The sequence below is a fragment of the Colias croceus genome, chromosome 11 (assembly GCF_905220415.1).
Source record: "Colias croceus chromosome 11, ilColCroc2.1".
Taxonomy (NCBI): Eukaryota; Metazoa; Arthropoda; class Insecta; order Lepidoptera; family Pieridae; genus Colias; species Colias croceus.
The window spans coordinates 3,110,613-3,136,298 of NC_059547.1; the positions used below are offsets into that span (position 1 = coordinate 3,110,613).

The window sequence follows — 25,686 nt, forward strand, 5'->3', positions numbered from 1 at the left end:
GAATTGTATTTTATCAAAAAGTTTAACACAGGCGACAGCCCAATGCAATTGTCTATAGGCTGCAGCCTGCAAGACCACTACGCTATAATGATTTAGTACGAGTGTCAACAGTTTAAAAGTTAACCTGTTTGAAATTAGAAATAACGCAAAAGTCAGGATGGACGAGCATTTGAACGTCTATAAGACTCGTATTGAAAAAAAAAAAAAAGCATTCTGTTTAATGTTGATATTGTGTTAGTAAGAAAGAAAAGCCGATTGTAACATCAATATTATTTTACTTGTTTTGGCGGTCATTTATGATTATTGAATTGTCTCAAGGTAGACTATGAAAATGTGATATCGTCGGTAGTGGTAAATGATATGAAAGTCGGTGTGACTTTAGAACCTTAGACTTTAGGTTCAGTCCTCGTAAATTAATTATTAGCTGTTAATCTGCCCCGTAAAGTGTTCTTATTATACCTAGTATACATCAAGGTATAAGTGCAAGGTGGTTTTGTGTATTCCTGTAAATACACTAGATATGTCACTGGACGACGATTTGATGGCGTGTCATACGATGTAAATTACTAAGTTAGGAGAAAAGTTCTCCAGTCCATACAAAATAATCTCAACTTTGCGATAACGAGAGGTATCGAATCGAGCCTCAAACTGGAGGTCATGCTCAGTACATATTTGTGTCAAGAACTTACAAATTCATCTAAGCAGTTGGAAAGTGAGCCAATGAATAAAAATGTATTCCACAAATGTTACTCCTTACTTCCAGTAATTTGCAAGTTGCCTGGCAGAGATTGCTGTGTAGCAATAAGGCCGCATATTGTGCAAAATATTTTTACCTTATAAGTTTGTACTAGATTTTCTTACATTGTTTTGTACAATAAAGTATTTTATTATTTTTACCTATTCATTTCCTCGGTTGTTACATAATTCCGTATAGTTAATCTAAGTATTACACAAAAGTTTCATAACACACATGCACACCACACTTTAATAGCTCAATAATAGCTCTGTGTTTGACATAGCAAGGCGTGTATGTCATATTGTACATTGGAAGCTCCGCGCTTCGTGTAGTTGTGGGTAGCGCTTGCGCTCCTTGTGATCACAGTACATGGCAGGCTCCGCGCTGCATGTAGTTCCAGATGTTGTGGGTAGCATTGCGCTCCTTGTGATCACAGTACATTGGAAGCTTCGCGCTTCGTGTAGTTCCAGTTGTTGTGGGTAGCTTTAAGCTCCTTGTAGTCACAGTACATGACAGGCTCCGCGCTGTATGTAGTTCCAGATTTTGTGCGAAGCATTGCGCTTCATGTGACTACAGTACATGTCAGGCTCCGCGCTGCATGTAGTTCCAGTATTTGTTCAGAGCTCTACACTTACAATATAATACACACACACACACACAATACATTCAAAGCTTCGTCTTTAGGCGACAGTGGCCGTTGTTGATATCACCGATGATGACGATGATGAGTAATAATTTGTGAGTCGGTGTGAAAAGTTACAAACCGTGAAGGGAAAAGAGTTTGAATACAGCAAATGAAATAGCAACGCAGTAAGTAATCTGCGCAAAATTACTAGTCGAATGTTCGCGCGAGAACGCGCTCGTTGTCAGAATGGCCGTGTGAGAGAATTATAACAGAGTAGTTGTTATGTGGCTATACCTTCCTATTATAAAGTACTCTATGGTGTACAACATAATGGCGATATTGAATTGATATGAAATGCATGGAGTTACGGGCCATGCGATGGTTTATATTCCTTGAGTCAGTAGCTCGATGATATAGTCTCGGTACTACCATCGACCGCGCAAGGTGTGCGCACTGAGTCATTATTTAATATTATTTCACATATCTACCTAACTATAATTAATTATGGAGAGTTATTTAAATTCTCTGACATATATATATATATAGATTGGGAAACCAATATGACATATTTATTACCAAAACAGCTAACCACAAACTGTTCATAGTTAATACCAATAAGCTTAAACAATCTCTGTAAGTCTGTACCACCATTAAAAATGCATAACTATACCACTTTATATTTCTCTTCGTACACTGTAAAATAGCGTATAGGTACCTAATCATCAACTGAGCTTCAGTACTTACGTGTAATGGGTAACCTATTTTTTCTCGCAGGAATTCATTGTTTTGAGGTATGCTTATGCGAAAATGATTAAAAGCTTAAATTATAAGATATTAAGCTTTTGAATATACAGTAATAATCCTTAATCCCTTGTTCCTTTTGGCTTTTCTTCGTTGTACACACTTAGGCAAATCAGAGAACATGAGAACATATAAAATTCCAAAGTGGTAAAAGGGTGTTAACTCACTAAATACTTTAGTGTTATTTGTTTAAATTTATGTATTTATTTATTTAAATATTATAATAATATCTCTTATTTTGTCGCATTTTACGCCTCATAAAACACATTCGTATTCATATCCTCAATAAAATAATAATCAAATGAAAACTGAGTAAACAAATTTGTTTTTTGTGTAATCTGATGAGATTTAAATGAGATGAGTCACCAGATTGTAAGCACATCGTTAACAATTATTTGAAAACGGTAACGTTTGGATGTCTTCATCACTAGGTAGGTTACATATAACATTATATAAAGTTTTCTGTAATGACATTCTTATTCTTATAAAACATTAATTTACATATGCATTATCCCAGACAAGAACCCAATAAATTACAGTTTACGTAATAAAGATATCTTATGTATACTTTGCCAAATAAATAAACATATAAAATAAAATAAAGCTGTATACACACCACCCTAATGAGTCCAAAACATCTAATCAGGTCCTTTTGTTTATTTTACGAAGAGCGATATTTCTATTGAAAACATACTGGTATAGAGATTCACTCAGATATTTCTATGAGGTTACGATTGTTATAAACGTATAAGGTAAGAGACTATTAACACGCTTTTTTATAGGTGTCCCTTATTTAAATCAATGTCTAAACATCCTACTAATATTATAAATGCGAAAGTTTGTGAGGATGAGTGTTTGTTATTCTTTAACGTAAAAACTAGTCAACCGATTACAATAAAATTTGTTATGTAGGTAGCTGAAAACCCAGAATAAGACATAGACTATATTACATATAACTATACAGAACAGAACAGGAACTATGAGGGTTTTTCTTTGAAAACGCGGGCGAAGCCGCTAGCGGAAATTTAGTCTTCTATAGTGGAAAGTAATCCCAGTTACTAGTTTGAACAATTTCTCGAACACCAACAATTGTTCATTAAATTTATCGCAGCATCATCAACTTACATTTAAAGTTACTTAAGAATATTAAGTGGAGATAAGCACAGAGTGTGCAACACGATAAGCCAATTATCAGCTCTCGTCTCCAGTTAACTTGTGATAACTTACTGTAACATTAAACACAATTATCTTGTAACTTAATCCTTTACTTTAACACATAGTATGCAGCTTGACGCTAGGTTAAGATATACATAATTATATACATAGTTCATAAATCTTGATGTTGATAGTAAATAGTAATTATAAATAGTTAACTAACTACTCACGACCTAACTTTCGTGGTCTTATATATTACTATGAATACAATATATAAACCGGAGGTTCTATTGCAATAAATAAACACACTCTTACATTTATAATACTACTGTCGATAAAGGAGGAAATGGTAAATTAAATAGACTGCTTTAAAGAAATTTGAATTAAATGATTGATATTCACTAAAACTTTACTCTTTGTTTCATTAAAATGTAATATTAAACAACATGTAATGAATGTTGTTTATAATCTTAATATCAATGACAAAAATAATGTGTCTATGAACAATTATAATATGGGTCATTTGGATTCTTTAGCATGGATAAATGGTAGGAGTAAAACAAAAGAATCTCATTACGGGTGTAAGCTTGTAGGCAAATGTAAATAAAAGACCTACGTTTAGTAACTATTTAAATAACAACTGAATAATATTGTTCTGTGTGTTCAGTCTAATTTATTTTATTTTGTGAATTTATCAAACACCCGCATTTATCAACGAAGTCTTTAAATATGTACATTTTAAGTTTACTGCAACATTTCCAGTCGACTATGACTTTGGTAATTGCTTTCAGTAATTTGAAAATTTTATACAATTTTAAAAAATAATTATTTAAACCCCCATGATGCCAGTGTTACAAAATTATTTCATAACCCACGCATCAACGATTCTCTAAAAAAATTGTAAAAAAGCGAAATTCTCTAGAAGGTCTCTCTTCAGCAACATAATAATCAAGCAATTCCGTTGCTAACTCAATTTCCTTGCTGAGAATTTTTAACACGATAGGTAAACCAAAACCGACGCGATTTTACTTATAAATTATATATTTCCGAAGTAACTATTTCAAGTTTACATTGCTGAACGCATTAGAGTAAAAAATTATAGTTACACATTACAAAATATGTACATGTTATCGATTTCCTACAAAAAGTATAATTCGTATATTTCAAATGTTACAAATTACAATAAACTTATTTTATCATAATTTGTAACGTTTTAAAGTATGCCGGTAAACTAGATTTAAGCGCACTTTGCATTACATTTTTTAAGAAAAACATACATATTATCATTAAGGTATGCTTGTCCTTTTGTAAATGTGCGCAATTTATCCGACGAATGCAAACCGTGTAGGTATTACGTTCTGCCGAATTGAGAAAAGGTCACGCGTAGGTGAAACACAATTTTCCTACACTTCTTACATTTCTGAATTTATATTCATTCACACTTGAATCGCTTGAAGGTCAGATGAAATTTTATTCGCATAATATTGTCTCGAAAGGAGGAAACGTTATGTATACTTTGTTAATAAAAATATAATAAACTGTATTAATAAACTGAAGGTATAAATACAAAAAATAAACAACGCGTAATGTTTATTTTAAATTGTTCCAAGCGTACATGTAATAATTACTATAGTTAAATACATAAATTATTGGACAACATGCCAACGTTCTAATACCTACATAGGTACCTATATATTTGCAAAGATCCAGTTTAAGGAAATGTATAATAATATTATATTAGACCCTAACCAGTACCATGTCTGGTTCATTACATACAAAACAGGATTAATGCCATCCGACTACCAATAGATGCCGCTAAGTGTATCATTTTAACCAGCAAAAAATAAAATTAGATTTAATTGCAATTTCATTGCTTTTTATAATTTTTTACATACTTTTGTAAATGGAACCTACCTATTTAATTTCATTTTCGCTCGATTTTAACTAATTTTACAGAAAAGTTTATATTCAAAACAACGCCATCTCATGAAACTACTATAAACAAGTTATTCTCCTCCGATTTGGCGATGCTAAACGAATAATAGATGGCACTACAGACTTTTTACGTTACTTTTCACGTTTTTAACACAGACTAATAATAATATCACAGACCACAGACTAATAATAATATACTACGTTTTTAATACATAGTCTCATTGCCTTTGCCACCTATAAAAATATTGTAAATGGGTTAAAGCCGTTATTAATTATTACAAACTGCGTTCCTGTAGCGGCCTATATTAGTCACATTTAATTATATATAAATTATAAATAAATATTAAAGGACAATATTACACAAATCGACCTAGTCCCACAGTAATCTCAATTAAGGCTTATGTCGTGGGTACTAGACGACGATAAATATAATATCACAGACTAATAATAATATACTACGTATACAAATAATAAAATATTTTATAAATACATATATAGATAACACCCAGACCCAAAAACAAATAATCAAGAACATCACACAAATATTTGCCCTGACCGGGGATCGAACCCGGGACCGTCGGCTCAGTAGGCAGTTACTTTACAACTGCGCCAACCGCGTCGTTAAGAATATCAAGAAATCATCAAAACTAAAGTTAAATACCTACCTACGTCATCTTGTTTTATTTTCTAAATAATCCTATCAGATTACCTTTATATGAAGTATGAACCAAAAAGTTTTGAGATTTAAACCGTAGAAAAGGTTTTGAATGATCCTTTGCGTTTTTTTTCTTTATGCGCCTAAAATTAAATATTTCGACATCGATTCCCATAAGAATGAAGTAACAGACTACAAAAAAAAGGAGGAGGTTATCAATTCGGCCGGTATATTTTTTTTTTATGTATGTACACCGATTACTCCGAGGTTTCTGAACCGATTTACGTGATTCTTTTTTTGTTCGATGCGGGATGGTGTCGAATTGGTCCCATAAAAATTTTATTCGGATAGGCCCAGTAGTTTTTATTTTATGAGCATTTTTGTCTGTAGGTATTTGTAAATTTTGCAAGTGCAAGTTTGAAGTCGGTTGTTTTTAACGCAGTTATCACTTGTCCCGTTATAAAAAGTAGCCTATGTTCATCAGGTAGGTATAATTTTTGCTTCGAATGATGAAAGAATTTTTCAAATCAGTCCAGTAGTTTCGGATCCTATCCAATACAAACAAACAAACAATCAAATCATTTCTGTTTTGTAGATAAATACGAAAGTTACTCCGTCATAGTAGGACAAAATAGTGGGACCACGAGAAAATAGGTATTCCAGCACGCGTCTGAACCGACTTTGACGGAAATTTCGATATATGTACATACCTACGTTGAAAAAGGACATCTCAATTTTGTTGCATAAATAGGATTCAAGGGGTAGGAACAGGCATTGAATAAGGCACACGGTTGAAGCCGCAGAATGAAAGTTGGTAATTTATAAGATTAATTATTTATTGTAAAATAAACTACTTCATTTTACTTAAACATATTCTATTTATCATTCATTGACTTATCATAAACTTTTGAGTCTAGTACCTAGTTAAGTACCTATTATGTGAAAATTTTGAAAAAAATGTTTTCTTTAGGAAATTATTAGCATTAATTGATTACCTTGTCTTGTCATTAATTTATTTACCTACTTGGTAATAATCGGTCGAACACTTGTTTAAAGTTTATTTTCCTTGTCCTTTCCAGGTAATCTAAATTATTAAATTTTTACAGTAGGTAATTAATTCATTTCGGCTTGAACAGACAAGGCCATTAGGTGAAGCGAGATTGCCAAATATGGGTGATCTGTAGATATACATAATCCACAAGGAAGCATCACATTTGCTGTAGCTTCATGGGTAGGTGAACGAAGTGCCTTAGGGTCAACTCACACCAAACCGAAATGTGTGAAATAAATCATTTTATAGTACACATTTCCTAGGAAATCTATACATTTCCTAACTAACAATCGGAAATGTAAAACATCTAAGATATTGGAAGGTACGCGGGACGAGGGGTATGTATGTCGCAATCGGATTGTATAATCCGCCGAATTACAAACGGCCGGCATTTTGTAATATGCCAAAAATTCGTAATCAGAATTTTTTGGTTTGGATAAGGGGGTGAGTTAGATTAAGTTCGTGTTTTTAAAACTATACAGAAATAGGAGCCCCACTTCGTGGGGCTCCGTCGGCTCGCGACCGTCTTTTTGTAGAATTTTTGAAAAAGACGAATTTCGGCATATTACAAAATGCCGGCCGTTTGTAATACGGCGGATTATACAATCCGACTGCGACATGTACACGGGGTCAGCAGGACGAGGGGACTGATTACTTACCAAATGAAAATTTGATTTGATTGAATATAAGTTGATTTAAGAAATGTTAATTAGTAAGATAATATGAACATAATATTGTTATTAGCCGGGGCGGACTGCTAGTTTATTATAAAAAATTGGTCTCATTCTATTATCACGCCGTTGCATTTCGACTTATATTCGGATCTTAAGGGCGCTATTACGGATTTTTACAAAAACACGCTGTTTTTCGGTACCATTTTAACTTAAAGCAATTACACGTGAGAACATAGTAATATTCAGCTCTACGTTCATCTTATAAAAATTGTACGACGTTATACAAAATTGTCGCTGAAATACGATTTTCCCAGCACAATAATCGCATAAAATGCAAAAAAATGGGGTCTAAAACGGTACCATTTTAAGAAAAGTAAAAGCCTAATCTATCTTCTTACCTATACATTATTGAGGGATATATAGTCCTTTATAGATTATGATATTTTTTTTGTATCTAAATTAAAATTTTATTTCAATTATTAGCTAAATTAAAAATACTTGTCGATTTCTTCATACATTTTGCTCTCGCGGGTCGTCAGACCGCGCTCAGAAGTGCTCTTGGAAGGACGGGTGTATCGCTCCTCGTCCCAAAAATAAAAACGAATAAGAAAAAGATTATTGTGCGTGCACTGTCGTTTTCGTGATTTGAAATATTTGATACTTTATAAGTAAGAGTAAACTGTATAAGTTTCATATTCAAATTATTTGTAATTTAAAATTATGTTTTAAAAATTACGTTGACTGAGATCCCCTTTTTTATGGGTTGTTGAACGGATTGGTGGGGTAAAGCAATTTGACAAAACTTAAATCCAAAATGGCGCCGACGAAAATTTTACATCTTTTCGTCATGGATGTCATTTTCATGGTTTTTGGGGTAGCTATTAACGAATATGAGGTCAAAACTAAAATCCAAGATGGCGCCGACAAAAAATTTACATCTTTTCGTCATGGGTGTCATTTTCATGGTTTTTGGGGTAGCTATTAAACAATATGAGGTCAAAATTAAAATCCAAGATGGCGCCGACGAAAATTTTACATATTTTCGTCATGGGTGTCATTTTCATGGTTATTGAGGTATCTATTAACGAATATGAGGTCAACATTATAATCCAAGATGGCGCCGACGAAACTTTTACATCTTTTCGTCATTGGTGTCATTTTCATGGTTTTTGGGGTAGCTATTAACGAATATGAGGTCAAAACTAAAATCCAAGATGGCGCCGACGAAAAATTGGACATATTTTCGTCATGGGTGTCATTTTTGTGGTTTTAGGTGTGTCTCTTTAAATGATGTATCTCTTTAAAATTATTTTTAAGACTGTCCCACTCACACTCTGTATAGGTTATAGCTTTGCATACGCTAAGTACGTAAAAAATACTTATAAAATGCCAGGTGTATCTTTTTTTTCAATTAGATTAATTCATAAAACTCTTTGTGTACACCCCGTAAATGCAAGAGTTTTGACCTCATATTGGTTAATAGCTACCCCAAAAACCATGAAAATGACACCCATGACGAAAAGATGTAAAATTTTCGTCGGCGCCATTTTGGATTTCAGTTTTGACCTCATATTCGTTAATAGCTACCCCAAAAACCATGAAAATGACACCCATGACGAAAAGATGTAAAAGTTTCGTCGGCGCCATCTTGGATTATAATGTTGACCTCATATTCGTTAATAGATACCCCAATAACCATGAAAATGACACCCATGACGAAAATATTTAAAATTTTCGTCGGCGCCATCTTGGATTTTAATTTTGACCTCATATTGTTTAATAGCTACCCCAAAAACCATGAAAATGACACCCATGACGAAAAGATGTAAATTTTTTGTCGGCGCCATCTTGGATTTTAGTTTTGACCTCATATTCGTTAATAGCTACCACAAAAACCATGAAAATGACACCCATGGGCCATGACGAAAAGATGTAAATTTTTTGTCGGCGCCATCTTGGATTTTAGTTTTGACTTCATATTCGTTAATAGTTACCCCAAAAACCATGAAAATGACACCCATCACGAAAAAAAGTCAAATTTTCATCAGCGCCATCTTGGATTATAGTTTTGACCTCATATTCGTTAATAGCTACCCCAAAAACCATGAAAATGACACCCATGACGAAAAAATGTCAAATTTTTCGTCGGAGCCATCTTGGATTTTAGTTTTGACCTCATATTGATTAATAGCTACCCCAAAAACCATGAAAATGACACCCATGACGAAAAGATGTAAAATTTTCGTCGGCGCCATCTTGGATTTTAGTTTTGACCTCGGGTAATAGCTTCCCCAAAAACCATCCACATTTGCAAAATATGTGTTTGCTCCTTAGGAAAAGTTCAGATTTCCTAGGTAATGTGACGAATCTAATTTATTTAATTCGGACCGTAACTCGGAATAACATACATATAACATACATAAATATTTTCTAAGAATTGTATACAATGCCGGATTTAATACATTGCCGGTAACATAATAATATGTATGATAATTCTTAAAAAAGTACATATTATTTTAAACATTTCTTAAAAAGCTTCTAAGTAGATATTGCATACAATTCCTAGAGGTTTTGTAAAACACACACTTTTTTTAAAGTTAGTTACTACTTACTAACATACTTATCACAATAATTGTACCTACCTAGTTACTAATCTTCTCTTCTTAATATATATAAATCTCGTGTCACAATGTTTGTCCTCAATGGACTCCTAAACTACTTAACCGATTATAATAAAATTCGCACACCATGTGCAATTCAATCCAACTTGAGAGATAGGATAGTTTAAACATGTAGGTACCACGGGCGAAGCCGGGGCGGACCGCTAGTAAAAGTATAAAAATGAATTTTTAAAATTCGTAATAAATTAAAAATAATATCAAGTATGAAGATGGTCTATAAAATGGAATGCGCTATGTTTACGTGAGCGTGTTTTTTTTTTTTTTTTTTTTGTAAGGTGTTTCTCAATGTTAGCCAGAAGGGCTACTACATTTTAACGCGGACGCGGGGGTGAACTGAAGGTTCACCCTGGTAGCGACATGCACAAGGGCGTCCCCCCTTGACGGGGACCACGAACCTCGGCTTGAGCTGTCGCTTGAGTGGAGGAGGCCAGAAGGGCCCTAATCGGACGGGGTGAGCGTGATGTTCCCGCGAACCACGTGGCGACGTTAGATACCTAAATTTAACGCAGATTTGTGACAGCGTCCTTAAACCACTAGGATTTATATACAATTCCTTGATTTCATACATTTCCGGTAACATATACATAATTTCATTTTATTTATTTACATTAAATATATACATAATTACATACTGATATTATATCTACCAACTACCTATATTACATGTTTTAACTGATGTATTTATTTATTAGTATCTATCATATTAATAGAAATATATCTTTCACATAATATACTCATGTTAAATTATCATTATATACAATTCTAGACTGAAACTCCAATAGTCACTTGGGGTCACTGAAAATCAGTGGTGGTAAGGTATTAATCACATTGCCATCATATACTGAGTTGGCTCCATTTATCAGGTCACTCACTGCCACATTACAGTTCTTAGGAATAAGATTATTTTTATTTAATTATTTTTCTTTTTATTTCTTTTTGTTTTTCCTTTGTTTATAAATGTATCTCGTGTTGTGATCTTGACAATAAATGTGTTTTATTTATTTATTTATTTAATGTCTCTTACTGCATGCTTTTCATGCAGTTGTCCGCACCATATGTATTGTGGTCTTTGTCCATACACACTTTCTCCAAAGCCCTGCTTTGGTCATGTTTCATGTATAAGCTCCTGTATAGTAGTAAAATTTAATCAAATATTTAATTCTTATTTCTTGAAATTTGGTATAGTATTTTTTGTGTGATACAAATCAAAACCAAGAGTCAGGTTAGGTAGACTACAATTTACAAAACTGGCAGGGTTGCCATGCAATGGTTGGTGGTTAATGAAACACTTGACTCGACTGTAAGCTTGTATTGAACTGCTTAAACTGTAGAACAACAGGACTATATATTCTAGACGCACACATACAATAGATTACACACTACACTGTAAACTGTAGAATTAATAATAAAGACATAGTTCATTATATTTTGTAGTCTTTGATTATTTATACAACAGACTAGAAATAAATACTATGTATGCGATTATACCTATTCTAGCCATCCATTTTCGTGTTCCTTAAAATTAAGTACAAGTTATTAGTCAAAGGGCAACTTATTGTGCCCTTGCCCGTAATGCACTCATAATTTCAAGTTGAATGTTTGTCATTCTTTATGTACCAAACACAGTCACGGCCACGGCGCTCATTCCATTTTACTGGTATTAAAACAGATGAAATCCTTCATGATCCCATATCCTTCTTAGTAGCAAATGTAGAAATCCCTTTCTTGTGTCTACTACCTATGTTTTTGTGGAGAATCGTATTATTATTTACATTTGGGATGGATTAATTCTTCTCCTCTCTTGAACAAATTTGTTATTGCGAACGTAAGCAATAAGTCTGTAATAAAACAATCTTATATTGGGTTACAAATCCATAAACCAATCATTAAAAATCATGTTTGTAAAAATTTATGTTCTGAGAAAATATCAGTTTACCATAATATAAAGCTTATTTTCTGCCTGTAGATTCTACATAACCTCACAGTCCATCCATAAACCATATTTAGCACTTATTTTTAAAATATTAGTCAACAATTAAAAACGAAAACAAACAAAGCTTCTCGTTTTGGTTTTGACAGAATCTCGTAAATAAACTGAACTAAATACCAGTCATAATAATGTACTCTGTGACTAAATAAGTCAGTTTACTTTGTTTATTTAAAAATCCGAGTAGGTATTTATTATTATGTTGATTGACACTTGACGCCACAGACTTGAAAATAAAAGGTACGTGTACATATTATATTTACATTAGTGCCATCTAGTAGCTCTGGAAGGAAAAGAACTTCAAGTCTGTGTTTAACGTGCCATCTAGTGTGTTAAAAGCAAAAGACCAAGAGATATAATCGAACATGTAGTACGTTTTTTCCCCACTGGCGCTTTAATTGCGCAAATTCATAGTGCAACTTTTTTTGTATGGAGTGAACCGTCTGTTGTATACGTAGTATATTATTATTAGTCTGTGCCAGTACTAACGGAGTCAAATAAGCACTCTGAGTAAAGTAAAGCAACATTTTTGCAACAACGTAGCTTCAGGAAATTGAAAATAATATATACTGTGGTTAGGCCCGTTATAGAGAATTGTGGCTGTAGTGAAAATCACGAGAAATACGGCATCAATATCATTAAAATATCAGATAAAATCAAATCATTAGCAGCATTCATCTGTTCACTGCTGAACAGGTTTTATTAATTACATAACTTACTTTCTGAATCAAAACAACAAAATGACATAAAATTAAGAATGTCTATCACACAATGAACAAATAACTAGAGTAAAGTTCCTTATAGTTTTTAGATCAAGACGTTTAAAAAGAACAAGTTACGAACTAAAACACCAACTTTACTTTCCGAAGAAACTTTATTATGAACAAACTTAATGATATGGAGATGGGAATAGTATCTCGGTATCAGGATATCACGAACACAATAGAAGTGTCACACTGAGGACCGCTGAACATCGCAATCCAAGGCCCCATTGTAAGAATAGCAAACAAAGCATGAAAAGGCGAGATTTGAACATCAGATTAGATAGTCATTATTATAAAATTTTGATAAACCATAATATCTTTTCACAATATTAACAAACTTGCAGTGCTACGTGAACAAATACGTAAATAGTAACAAGATACCAGGATAGCATGAACACAATGGACGTGTCAGACTAAGAATCAACTGTCTACATCCGCAAGTTGCATCTTCGCGGTCCTCGACGCATTGTGAGCGACGCAAACAGGTCAGATGAGTAGTCGACATCAGAGTATCCAGGAACTAGGGCAGAATAGTTATTACTCGCTGGATTGTGGCAAGGGTCCTTCGTCTATTTTTATTTTTAAAAACGTTTCAACACCGCGTTGCGCTGGCAACGTTATGCAGAAATTTTATGGAGGTTATTATTAGATCTTTTATTAGGATTTACGTGTAGGATTACCTACAGGCTACAACTACACGTATTAACTGCAAGTGGCATAATATTTGCTTTGTAAAAGGGTGAATAATATTTCAAAACATTTGTAGTACGTACTACGTAGTTACTTTTTGGGTAGGACAAAGGTGTCGAGGACAATTGATTGAAAATACTATTGATACAATAGCTTGCAGAGCTACCGTTGTTTAAAACAAATCAGCACAACATGCATACGATTTAACTGATATGAAACTTCATAAACGTTGACCCAAATTCAACTGAGACCGTCACTCGTCATAATGGAGCATCGTAATGACATGCAAAACGGTCGGAAACGAAGCAGCCGGGAAAAAGGAATACCGGAAAATGTACCGCTCGGCTAAATGTCCCCAGCAAATGTTCCCATTCAGGTTGAAACCGCTTGTTCCCGAAACCCCCTTTTACGCTCAGCGATCCACGCTTTGTGGCCTACCTCCTAATTGGATGATTCTTAATTGCAACTACAGTTTTAATTTATAAGGACGCTGTAATTATAAAATACTGTTGACTGCGAAAATTAATCCCGCCATTCAAATAGGCAAATGTAAATTGAAATAATTGTGAACGGAAATCGAATTAATTATATCTTAATTAATATATCCGGGATGAAAATGTCGATAATGATAAAATTCGAACTTCCGTACAAAGTCATTCGAAGTTTATCCGACAAGGCTGAGGCAAAAAAGATTCGATTCACTAGTAATGAATTAGAAGCGGCAGTATGTACATACGTACTCGTTCCATCACAGGAAATCACCCTTTGAGAGAGCCACTTTACTCTTAACTTTGAGTTCAAATGAAATTTAAGAGCCCTTCGGCTTTTACTATCGATCCTTAAGGAATTCTCAAAGGACGTTAGTCAGCACTTGCGTTTAGAGTATTCGGGCTAATTAATCGTCTTACATTTCTTGAAAATTATTGAAAAATATTTATTACATTCTTTCGACTTAATCTTCACGTGACAGGCCTACTTACACCCTAACCCGAAAATAAAATACGATAGTAAGTTCCAAGAATAATAAACTCAAGCACGTCTGGCGCAATTATCCAAGAAAAGCATCACAACCGTTGAGTATTTCTTATAATTGGTATTGAATTCACCACTTTACCATAGAAATTCCATTTCTATTGTCACACAGTAAAATTATGACCTTGCCGGGCTCCCCTCGGAACCGGTCGTTCCAGAACATACCGGAATGTACGCAAACGACTACCAGTTCTCTGTTAACTCCGATTCCATATCGTATTTACGACAATAGACCTAAAATAAAGGACCTCGTCTTGAGATATTTCAAAAGACTGCAAAACGAGAAACCCTTTTTGTATTGCGACAATCCAACCAGTGTGTATAGACCGGGGTGGCCTTTAAATAAATGGAAATTTGGATCAGTGTTTAAAGCGCAGTTCCATTTATTTAAATATGAAATAGTGACTGACTGAATAGAGATGCAAAATCTTAGTATTCTATCTGAAGCCTGTAAAGACTATTCTAATAAAAAGGTGGTGTAGTTATTTCCACATTTTACTACAATAATAATAATCTGCATGTAAGAGGGAGAAATAAATTGGAATAACAAGTTAGCCACTTAATCATAGTATTCAGTTGCATCAATTAATAACTACCGCTAAGCCAAAAGGGGAACAGCATGCGTTGCTTAATCAGATCAAAGATATGACTACGTCAGAAGTTCAAATAACATTAATTATAATATAAACGGAATTGGAACATTATTTAGTTTAGAAGAAGCTGTTCATTATTCTAAATAGTGAACTATGATCTATTGATACTTTATTGAATTGTGAATGGGGCCGCTGAGTAGAATATATAAACGTACCCAATTTATGAGTCCTGTTTCTATGAAAAACATCTAAGTTTAAGGTTTAGCTTCTAGGTATTGTACTAAAAAATTATAAACAGGTTATTAAAATAATAAATAACAGTATATATTCGGCACTAGCGTCACAGTGTATTGACAGATATCGGCACAATAAGCCCACTAATTCGTTTAGCATTACAACAAGTAATGTGATTACCCATAAATGCGGCTTTCAGACAAGCGGGCGTGTCTACTAGTATTATTGCTAACCAAGTACTTTTTTACCTGACCATGCGTTTGCAGAATACGCTATTACATATATATTATATCCTATAAAGGTTTTTAAACATATTGTTGGATTTCAATACATACCTAAGTACTTAATTTACTTACGAAAGATTGATTCATAATTTGCTTAGTAATAACTATACAGATAGGGGTAGGTTGTCGTTTGGAATGTATTTCAATAAGGAATAAAAGTAAATTGGCCACTTTATCTGGATCTCGAGGATCAGTAGGCAACACGAAATGCCAACATAAACATGGCTATATTATAATTGCTTCGTCTGAATAGCGTACTTTGAACGTTATCCAATTTGCTGACTTTGGTGTTACGATATATTTACAATTACATGTACGTGGGAAATCGTTAGTTACTCTCATTTAGCGTCACGACTCGACGATACGGGTCCGATGCGGGCACGTGATTGAATGCTAATGACCAGTGTAAACTTACTCCTGGGTGGCGAAATCGTTGCACTCCTTATCTGTCACATGGGGTACCAGCAGTTATTTATGATTTACTTTTAAACTGTTGGATAGACTTTCATTACCAAACAGCCGAAGTTAGAACTGCTCATAGATAGTCAGATATTTTTGGTCACAAGTGATAACTGCGTTAAAAACAACCGACTTCAAACTTGCACTTGCAACATTTACAAATACAGACAAAAATGCTCATAAAATAAAAACTACTGGGCCTATCCGAATAAAATTTTTATGGGACCAATTCGACACCATCCCGCATCGAACAAAAAAAGAATCACGTAAATCGGTTCAGAAACCTCGGAGTAATCGGTGTACATACATTAAAAAAAAAACATACTGGCCGAATTGATAACCTCCTTTTTTTGAAGTCGGTTAAAAATCGTACATACATAAGTGTGTTTTTACATTTTGCATATAAAGAGATGTTTGCTATTAATACGTCTGGTGTAGATGACATAAAAAATGTACTGTATGATCGAAACGTACATTGCTATCGGAAGCCATAAACCATTAGTGATAATAGTATCGACATTTTATTTAATGAGTAACCATTGGCAGCTTATCACTAGTGAAATTTGTGTTTAATGCTCCGAACAACTATAAGTATGATGAAGCGACGTTTATTTTAAGGTTAACAATAATTTTTTTCGGCTTATATCCTCACTTCATAGCTAAATCACTATAAAACGATACGAAATTTTTAGTTTCGATGTAGGTATGTGCCAAGCTAAAAAAGGATTGTGTCTTAGAACAACAGGCTTCTAAAATTCTTCAAAGTGAAATTTGAAAAGTGTAGTAATCTTTCATATTATCAATCTTGTTCTAAACTAAATAAGCAAGTCGCTTTCACTCAGACAGTGATAAAAAGCTCAGAGCCGATACTCGCTAATTTATACAGCACACAAACGTAAGCGGTGAGCGATTTCTAATTCAATAGAACCATCTAGAAAAAACGAAAGTAACTATTTTACAGAGATTTAGTTACGAAACATTTAATTTGATAGAATAAATAAATTGGATGAGTATGAAAATTACAGATAACAGAAAAAAAATTGGGATATTCATTTGAAAATAACCTAAACTTTAGACTAACTTGCACGTTTTGATTTTTTTTTTATGTCAGAGCAAGCAAATGATTTTAATTGGTCACCACCGCCCATAAACACTTGCAAGAAGTGTTGCAAGTCTAATAAGCTCTTTTCTTGAAGGTGGTTTTTAGCGTAATCGTAATCGCTTATCTTATCGCCAATACAACTAAATTAGCCTGTCCCTTATAGGACACTTTTCCTCACGTCCAAACATTACTTTCTATGTGCAAAGATCGATGTCGATCGACATGACCAGTCTCTATTTGGTGACCATTAATAACTCGATTTACTAGAAATTTCTTGTAAAATCTCTCCAACTGTATAACACAAAGTTTATATAAAATTAAAATAAAAAATTAATATAATACGCGAGAAAGTTTGTTTGTGGGTAATATTTAAACTAAAAACAGCGTTCATCATCGTCATTCATCATCCCAACCGGAAATCAATTCGTATATCAGAAATTTAAGTAAATTATAATTTAAGAATACTTGAGACTGCACTATACTTGAAATGTTTATAATAAAGAAAATCATTTGGTGTTTCCTTCAAGTCTCACGAAAGCTAGGAAACTAGTTAAAACAAAGCTGAAGCGAATTGTGCATAACTAGTATGCACAATTCGTATACGAATCGTATGAATCGTGAAATATATATTGATTCACGAAAAAAGATAAGTAAAGGTTTTATCATACAACCGGTTTAAGCTGATACAAACCTAAATCTTGAAAGTATCAAAATAACATTATTAAAGGTTTATGTATAAGGAGTAAAGTTATCTTTGATAATATTAATTAACATAAACAACATAAAAATATCTTTTCAATTCAAACCAAATACCAAAAGTTAAGCTTCATCAAATAAAATAAACAAATAAACTTAACAGCTTCATAATTATTATACCTTAGCCAATATCTATAATATAAATACATAAAATATATATTACAAGAAACCTAATATTTGCAAGAGGAATCGAAAACAATGTTTGTCCTAATTCAAAACAAATATTTATAGAAGACCTTGCACTAGAAACGATAGTGTGTGTGACTCACAAAAGTAACTTTTATTTGTATTTTCTAACTCGCGTTTCGGAGCGTACCAAATCAATTATTGTTACTGCCCGCCAATTAAACACATGGCTATTATGAATTACAACAGAATATTTAGAAATTATGATTTATACAATGATGGTTTAAACATAGGACTTTATTTTCAATAAGGATACAGGTGATCTCATATTTTTAACTTCAGATTTTTGTTATGTATCAATTATATATTTAACCCATCAACATCTTCTGGAGATGTTGTTCTGCCCTATTACCCCATTTTCGTGTTTTATCTCCATAAACCTTCCTGCTGCCTCAACAAAAATGTTAGATATTTAAAACATTGGTATTTAGGTACTTGTTGAATTTCCAAAATCATTATTGATGCATACTTAATAACTTTATATCCCTCACTAAGATAAATCTCCATTTAACTCTGCCTGAGCAAAGACTAAACCGTGATGAAAAATCAACTTGGAAGACTTTAAATTCTGCATTTCTCACGCATAAAGGGTTCTAATAAACACTGATTATTCAAAGTTGCATGACATCATCTAATAACTAACAAACGGAGCTTTAATAAAACAGTTTACCTGCAGATATGAGGTCAAGGAAGATAGCTAGTTGCATTTATAAATATTATTCTTAATTATTCATGTAGAAGGTTATTTTATGCAAATCTACATGATTAATGTGGGTTGTAAAAGACTTATTAGTTAGGTACTAAAACAATAAAAATATTTGAAACTGCAAAATAAAATAAATTTTCGCAAACAACATAGACATTTGCAATAATTAAAATACTTTATGGCTTTATTCAAAGTGGTGCCTTCCTATAATTTAGATACATAAGTACCAATGTTTATTTTAAACTAAATTGTATTGTAACAAAAAATTATGTATCTAGTTGGTAAGCCTTTTTGAAATAAATAAATAAATTTCTCTCATGATACTACAATTTTAGTCTAGTTTTTATATTCATTTCCTAAAAATTGAGATCTAATGTTGTCTAAATATTATAATCTAATTTAAGAGAGAATGGTGTCAATGGAGACTGTATTACTTTTACCAGATATAAATTATTATTTTTGTTTGTTCACAACATAAACAAATTATATTCATAAACAAGTGTATTCGTACAGGTGACTATAATAATAATTATTATAAAACAGGTTAATGTGTTACCTATGTTGTATAGGTTTTTCGATTACCATATGAAAGCATAGCAAATCTTATCTCTAAGATAAGCGCAATCACTGATAAGCTTTAACAAATTATAATACCTACACTATATTGAGTTTTAAACATATTTTCTTTAGAACTCGTCATCGTCAGAGATTTCATATCGTAATTTATCGGAATCTAGAAAAAAGCGTAACAAAAACAAGGTTATTTATGAGCCGTACTACTCACACTTCTCAACAGCTTTAAAATATTGGAGGCAGCATAACGTGATAAATTGCTTGAACTCGAGCACAGGGTTAAATATGATGATTTCAATAAACATGACGTCAGTTACAATAACGAGAACTTTATAAAACTATTATTTATACATACCCATCGCCAACGACGACACACTTGATCGCCTGCATTTCTGTTCAAAAATCCGTATCGTATATCCGTAGCAATAATAAAACAACACGATTATCACACAGAAGGCTTCGAAGCAATCTCAAATCGTTACTCACTAGTCACTACACAATCACGTCTTAGTAGCTATGTAAATACATAACATTGATCATCAGCACTTATTTGATACAAAACTGTTCTTCGACAACAACTTAATTTTCATAATATATCCTATTAACAAATTAAAACACAATTCACAAATGATTACTGAAGTTCACTACACAGCAACAGCAACAGATTCGCCGATGGCGATTGCCGTGATTGCCATTTGCCGATTACGTTACGTCCGCAGAGTAGGCAAGTAAGTACCACAGACAGTAGAAAACGTTTGTTATTCTCTTTGGTAAACACTTAATTATAATAATTTATTTAAAATCTCGTATAAAATTGTCTAATTCAATATTTTTACGTAATGTGTTTGAGTTCAAAAACAATAATTTTATTTAATCAATACGCCAAAAACTTAGTAAATTAAATAGCAAAGAAAATAAAATTATGGAAACCCACTGACTAGAATATATATGTATTTTAAACAACATAATTAGAATAACAACCAAATTGGCTGACCATTTGCATGTTTTCTTCAACTGGCAACAATCAATAGATGCTGTTCGAATTCAACTGTCTCTCGATTCTCGAAGGGTACGATAACTTTTTCTGGGTACTGTGACTTGTTTGTTCATTATAATGCTGAAAAACAAAAAAATATTTCCGGTAGAAAGCCTAAAGGAATAGATTATTATTTTCTTCTAAATAATTGAAAAATGAATAATTTTATAGTGTATGTGAGTATCATTCGATTATTTGTGGCTTCAGAGCCACAATCTGAAATGGAACAAGTACAATTCAATCAAGGAGATCATAAATAATATAATTAGTGTTATTTTTTATAATTTTTATAATTAAGTTTTATAATTCTTAATTAATAAAGTCTGAGACGCATTTGTTCACTAGCCAATTATCATGTGTGATTATATTTATAAGTCTATTGAAATGTTACATTTTTTAGGCCTAAACTTGCGTTTTTTAGAGGACGCAATTTTATATTTTTGATATGTAGGGGAGGTCAGTGTGAAGCTAAAACCAAGTTTGTGGGGTCGCCGGTGGCGGACAAGGGTTTGTCCCACGGCCGCCATCTTGAAAATAGCACGAAAATAGCGGTTGAAATGGTTTTTACGATATAATATCTCTTAAACTATTTAAGTATCCGATAAAAATAATTTGTAAACACTATTGTTGCAAATTAAATTCTCTACAACTTTGGTCCTGTAACATTTTGTCGTAGAACTATAAATAAAAAAGTTATAAGCGAAAATGTTCAGAAATTAGAGCTACAACATTTTTTCATTATATCGAAAGCTAAGGTTTTACAGCGCTCTGAAGTGAGTAAAAGCTCTGAAGTCAGTGTGAAGCTATCACAAATTTGGTGATAGCTTCACACTGACCCCCCCCCCACAACTTCAAAAAAATAAAATTGCGTTCTCTAAAAAATGCAACCCCAAATGTAACTTTTCAATGGACTATTAATCTTTTATCAGTAGTGAATTTAGCGCCTCAGACATGTTTTTTGTTTTGTTATTCGAAGGGTCAGATCTGTTATTCGAAAAGCAAATTTTGTAAAAATAGTCGTATTACAATTTAAAGTAACCTGTAGTCTTTTTTTCAATAATTTCAGGCATTTTATTAAATATAAACTATTTTCTTTAATTTTCTTCTATGGCAATATTTGTATTTTCTTTTTGTACTTACTGGCTACTCTATAGTTTATTGAAAAATTGCTAGTCTGTGCGAGACTCGCATGGCGTTATTGTGTATTTGTTGCGCGGTTTAGGTACAGATGTTCTATTCTCGTTATAGCGTGATACCATACTCATTTATTGAAGCAATGGCCAAAGGTCAAAAAGAAAGTATCGAAAGGGGTGATTTACCAAATCCTGAATCCAGAAGTACAGATAATGAGGATGGGGAATCTAACCAGGAACAACTTCTCGATATCGGTGAACACTATTTAGTGAGGCGTGTCGATGACTCATGGCGGCCGGCTGAGATAATTCAGACGCGCTACAATGCTTCGGAATCGTGCTACGAATATTATGTGCATTATGTCGGATGTGATAGAAGATTGGATGAATGGGTTCCTCGCCACAGGATTATGTCAGATAGATTTGATGGGTGTGAACAATCGAGTAATAACGCTGATCTTTTGTTGACCGACAAATCTGGGCGCAAAATAACGCGCAATCAAAAACGCAAACATGATGAAATTAATCATGTTCAGAAAACCTATGCGGAAATGGACCCGACAACAGCTGCGCTTGAGAAGGAGCACGAAGCTATTACTAAAGTAAAGTATATTGATAGGATTCAATTCGGTAAATATGAGATCGATACCTGGTATTTTAGTCCTTACCCAGAGGAGTATGGTAAACAGTCAAAGTTGTTTATCTGCGAGTTTTGTTTGAAATATATGAGGTTGGAGAAAACATTCAGATATCATATAGGCGATTGTCCGCAGCGGCAGCCACAGGGGACTGAGATATACAGAAAGGGCACTTTAGCTATATTTGAAGCAGACGGCAAAGAGCACAAACTCTATTGTCAAAACTTATGTTTATTGGCAAAACTGTTTCTGGACCACAAGACATTGTACTTTGACATTGAACAGTTTATGTTCTACACTCTTTGTGAGGTTGACAAACACGGGGCACACTTGGTTGGTTATTTCTCAAAAGAAAAGGATTCTCCAGAAGGCAACAATGTTGCTTGTATACTGACACTGCCACCGTTCCAACGTCAAGGATATGGAAAACTACTCATTGCTTTTAGTTATGAGCTATCAAGATTAGAGAAAGTGGTGGGCAGTCCGGAAAAGCCTTTATCGGATTTGGGTAGGCTGAGCTACAGGTCCTATTGGTCCTATGTTATTTTGGAAGTCTTGAGTGTAACAAGAGGCATTTTGAGTATAAAAGACCTCAGCCAAATGACAGGTATTGCGCCTACCGACATTATAACGACGCTACAGGTTATGAATATGGTGAAATATTGGAAAGGTCAGCATGTGGTCTGCGTTACCCCAAAGATGGTGACCGAACAACTTGCCACTTCATATTTTAAGAAGCCTCGTTTGACGGTGGATCCTACTGCCATTCGTTGGACGCCACCGAGCAAACAGGGCCCAGCTGCTAAGTCTAAGAAGTAATTATACTCAATGTATTTTTAATGATAAGAATAAAAGAGAAATCAATCATCAATAGTAGTTGACAAAGAACAGAAGACCGGTTTTTTGTTTCTATAGTGTGTTACACATTTGAGTGATTATTTAAAAGTATTATACATTTTAGTGAACATAAGTAGGCAATTCTCTGTTAAATCATTCAGTACATTAGGAATAACACTTATTAAATAAGCAATTGTTTCTGGTACATATTGTGTCAATGTTATATTTCATAGAAGTCTTAACACAGAATCTAAATTTAAATTGATTTGGGAGGCTACATAATCAATGAAAGTAGTTATTGTCCATCATTATACATAATAACTTAAAATCTTCAATTATGTGGCTAAGTGGTAGTAGTTATGAATTTGTAGTAGTTTATGAAGAAGTGTGTCACAGATGTGTTTTAGGTAACATTTATTGTCATTTTAAACATTTATAGTGTTTTTCGGTGTAAATTTCCCATAAAACCTATCGTGTTTTCCTATCCATGCTAATTTGTTATTATAACTATGAATAAACTTCCTAGACATAAGAAAACAAGACTAGACTTAAGATAATAAAAAAAAAATACCTAAGATTCACACTAATAAGACTTGTAGTAAGTAACCTAAGTCTGTAATTTTTTATTATTTACCTACTCAATTTCTTAATGTGAATGCATGGATGATTAATACTTGTTGCAATTTTAAAGTACATACTCCATTCTGTTCTCCATCTGTTCATTTATATTCAATTCAGTTCCTGTGTTATTAGTGATATTATTTAATGCCTAGATTTAGTATCAATACTAGGCTTATATAAATATTTCGTAATGTTTTAAACATTAATATTCAGTTCAAGCTAAGCTTATGTAGATGCCTCCATATGTAATAAGAACAACTATATTTTTAAGTTCTCAATAAGTGTATTTTTATAATCTTATTCTAAATTTGTCACTGTATGTGTCAGATTGTTTGTGAAAAATCTTTCATGTTTTTTTTAGATTCTGTGAATCATTGATTTTGTGATAACCTAGCTTAAGAATAATGTGTAAATGTGGAATAAACCCTGTTGGAAATAATATTTATTGTTATTTTATTAGTATCCTTTTTAAATCTTTATTTAAAGGGCTTCCACCTTGATCAGAAGAAGATTCGTCGCGAAACTTTTCGCGCGAATGAATTCGCGCGCAGCGCGCTTGTGAGATATTTATAGGCGCGGTCAATACATAGCGTGCACAAGCAACGCACGAATTCAAAATACGCGCGTATCTTGTTGCGTCCAGCGGAATGAATTCGTCCCCAAATACTCAGCCCCCAATTAGACGTAACAAATTCCCATGATAGACTACAAGCCCGCATAGGAAAAAAATATGGGTCAAATGAACCACCAGGGGTTATATCTAGAACGATAGAAGAGCATAAAATAATAAGATTCATATGAGAGTATCGCGACAAATTCGCCCTTTCTGGACAAGCCCTAATCAATTTTTTGGTTACAAACTCCACTGAGAGTACAGTACCTACCACACATTAGTGAATAACTATATAATATGTGCTTATATACTACGTTTGTGGAGTTTACAGGGGAAAACCGGCAAATCGAAAGTCTAAAGGTGGAATGCCACTATAGCGGCACTGTAGCGGAAGCGCGTCGTGGCAGCGGAAGGGCGTTCCCGGGGAATTGTCGCGAAGCGACGCGGCGCTATAGTACAGCTATATAGCGACAAGCGACAGCTATACCCGAAATCACGAAATACTAACACAAAATTTCGGGTCATTTGTAACAGGATGGCGGTTCTACAGGGGTCTTAGTACGCAATGACAAAAAGAAAAATGATGATCAGAACGCTGATACCGGATACCTTAAGATACTGTAATATTTTATATTAGAGAATCTTAACATAAAATATTATAGTATCTTCACCGTGTGTGACGCGCTTTACTGAGCGTTGTACCACAGTATTACAATATTATTTCCTACAGTAATGAAACGCCTTTGATGTCGCGCGATGCCGCCGCCAGCGTAGGTACTTACGCTGCCACACGAAAATACGCTAGGGTTGCAACAAATGGGAAATAAAACAATTGTGATTATTAATAATTAATATTATGATGAAATCATTTATTCATATGTACATTCAAAATCTGATGTAATTATTTGTTCATAAATATATAATTACAGATATTGCACTGCTAAATATTATTTACGTGGACACTTTATTTTTGGATGTTCTTAATTGTATATTTTATCATTTAACTAAGTAATGCATTCGCATTGGGATGTACATTGTACAATCTGATTAGAAAATAATGAGGACAACATATGCATAGCTTTGATTTTAATTCAACAGATACAATTAATACAATCTTTCTGAAATATTG

General features: G+C 33.4%; 2 protein-coding genes and 1 long non-coding RNA gene across 3 annotated transcripts in view; 1 reads left to right on the forward strand and 2 right to left on the reverse strand.

Annotated features, from left to right (window-relative positions):
* Window positions 1–20,376, reverse strand: part of LOC123695872 (ras-related protein Rac1) — a 41,919-nt gene extending 21,543 nt beyond the window's left edge. Inside the window, exon 1 of the mRNA XM_045641821.1 lies at window positions 20,035–20,376. Within this exon, the coding sequence (XP_045497777.1) occupies window positions 20,035–20,069 (35 nt within the window). The 5' untranslated portion in view covers window positions 20,070–20,376. The remainder of the gene's footprint in view (window positions 1–20,034) is intronic.
* LOC123695873 lies at window positions 11,608–12,545 on the reverse strand. Its single transcript, XR_006752001.1, has 2 exons — window positions 12,250–12,545; window positions 11,608–12,151 (listed from the first exon to the last, which is right to left on the reverse strand). It is a non-coding gene; the product is annotated as an uncharacterized LOC123695873 (long non-coding RNA).
* Window positions 20,377–21,893: 1,517 nt separating the features above from the next.
* On the forward strand, window positions 21,894–24,385 carry LOC123695582 (histone acetyltransferase KAT8-like). The gene has a single exon (XM_045641478.1). It carries the CDS (start codon window positions 21,944–21,946, stop codon window positions 23,303–23,305), a length of 1,362 nt encoding a protein of 453 aa, XP_045497434.1. The 5' UTR covers window positions 21,894–21,943; the 3' UTR covers window positions 23,306–24,385.
* The last annotated feature ends 1,301 nt before the right edge of the window (window positions 24,386–25,686 follow it).

What these genes read in the sequence shown, in the direction of transcription:
- LOC123695582 (XM_045641478.1), top strand. Translation starts at nt 21,944, where the DNA reads ATGTTCTATTCTCGTTATAGCGTGATACCATACTCATTTATTGAAGCA.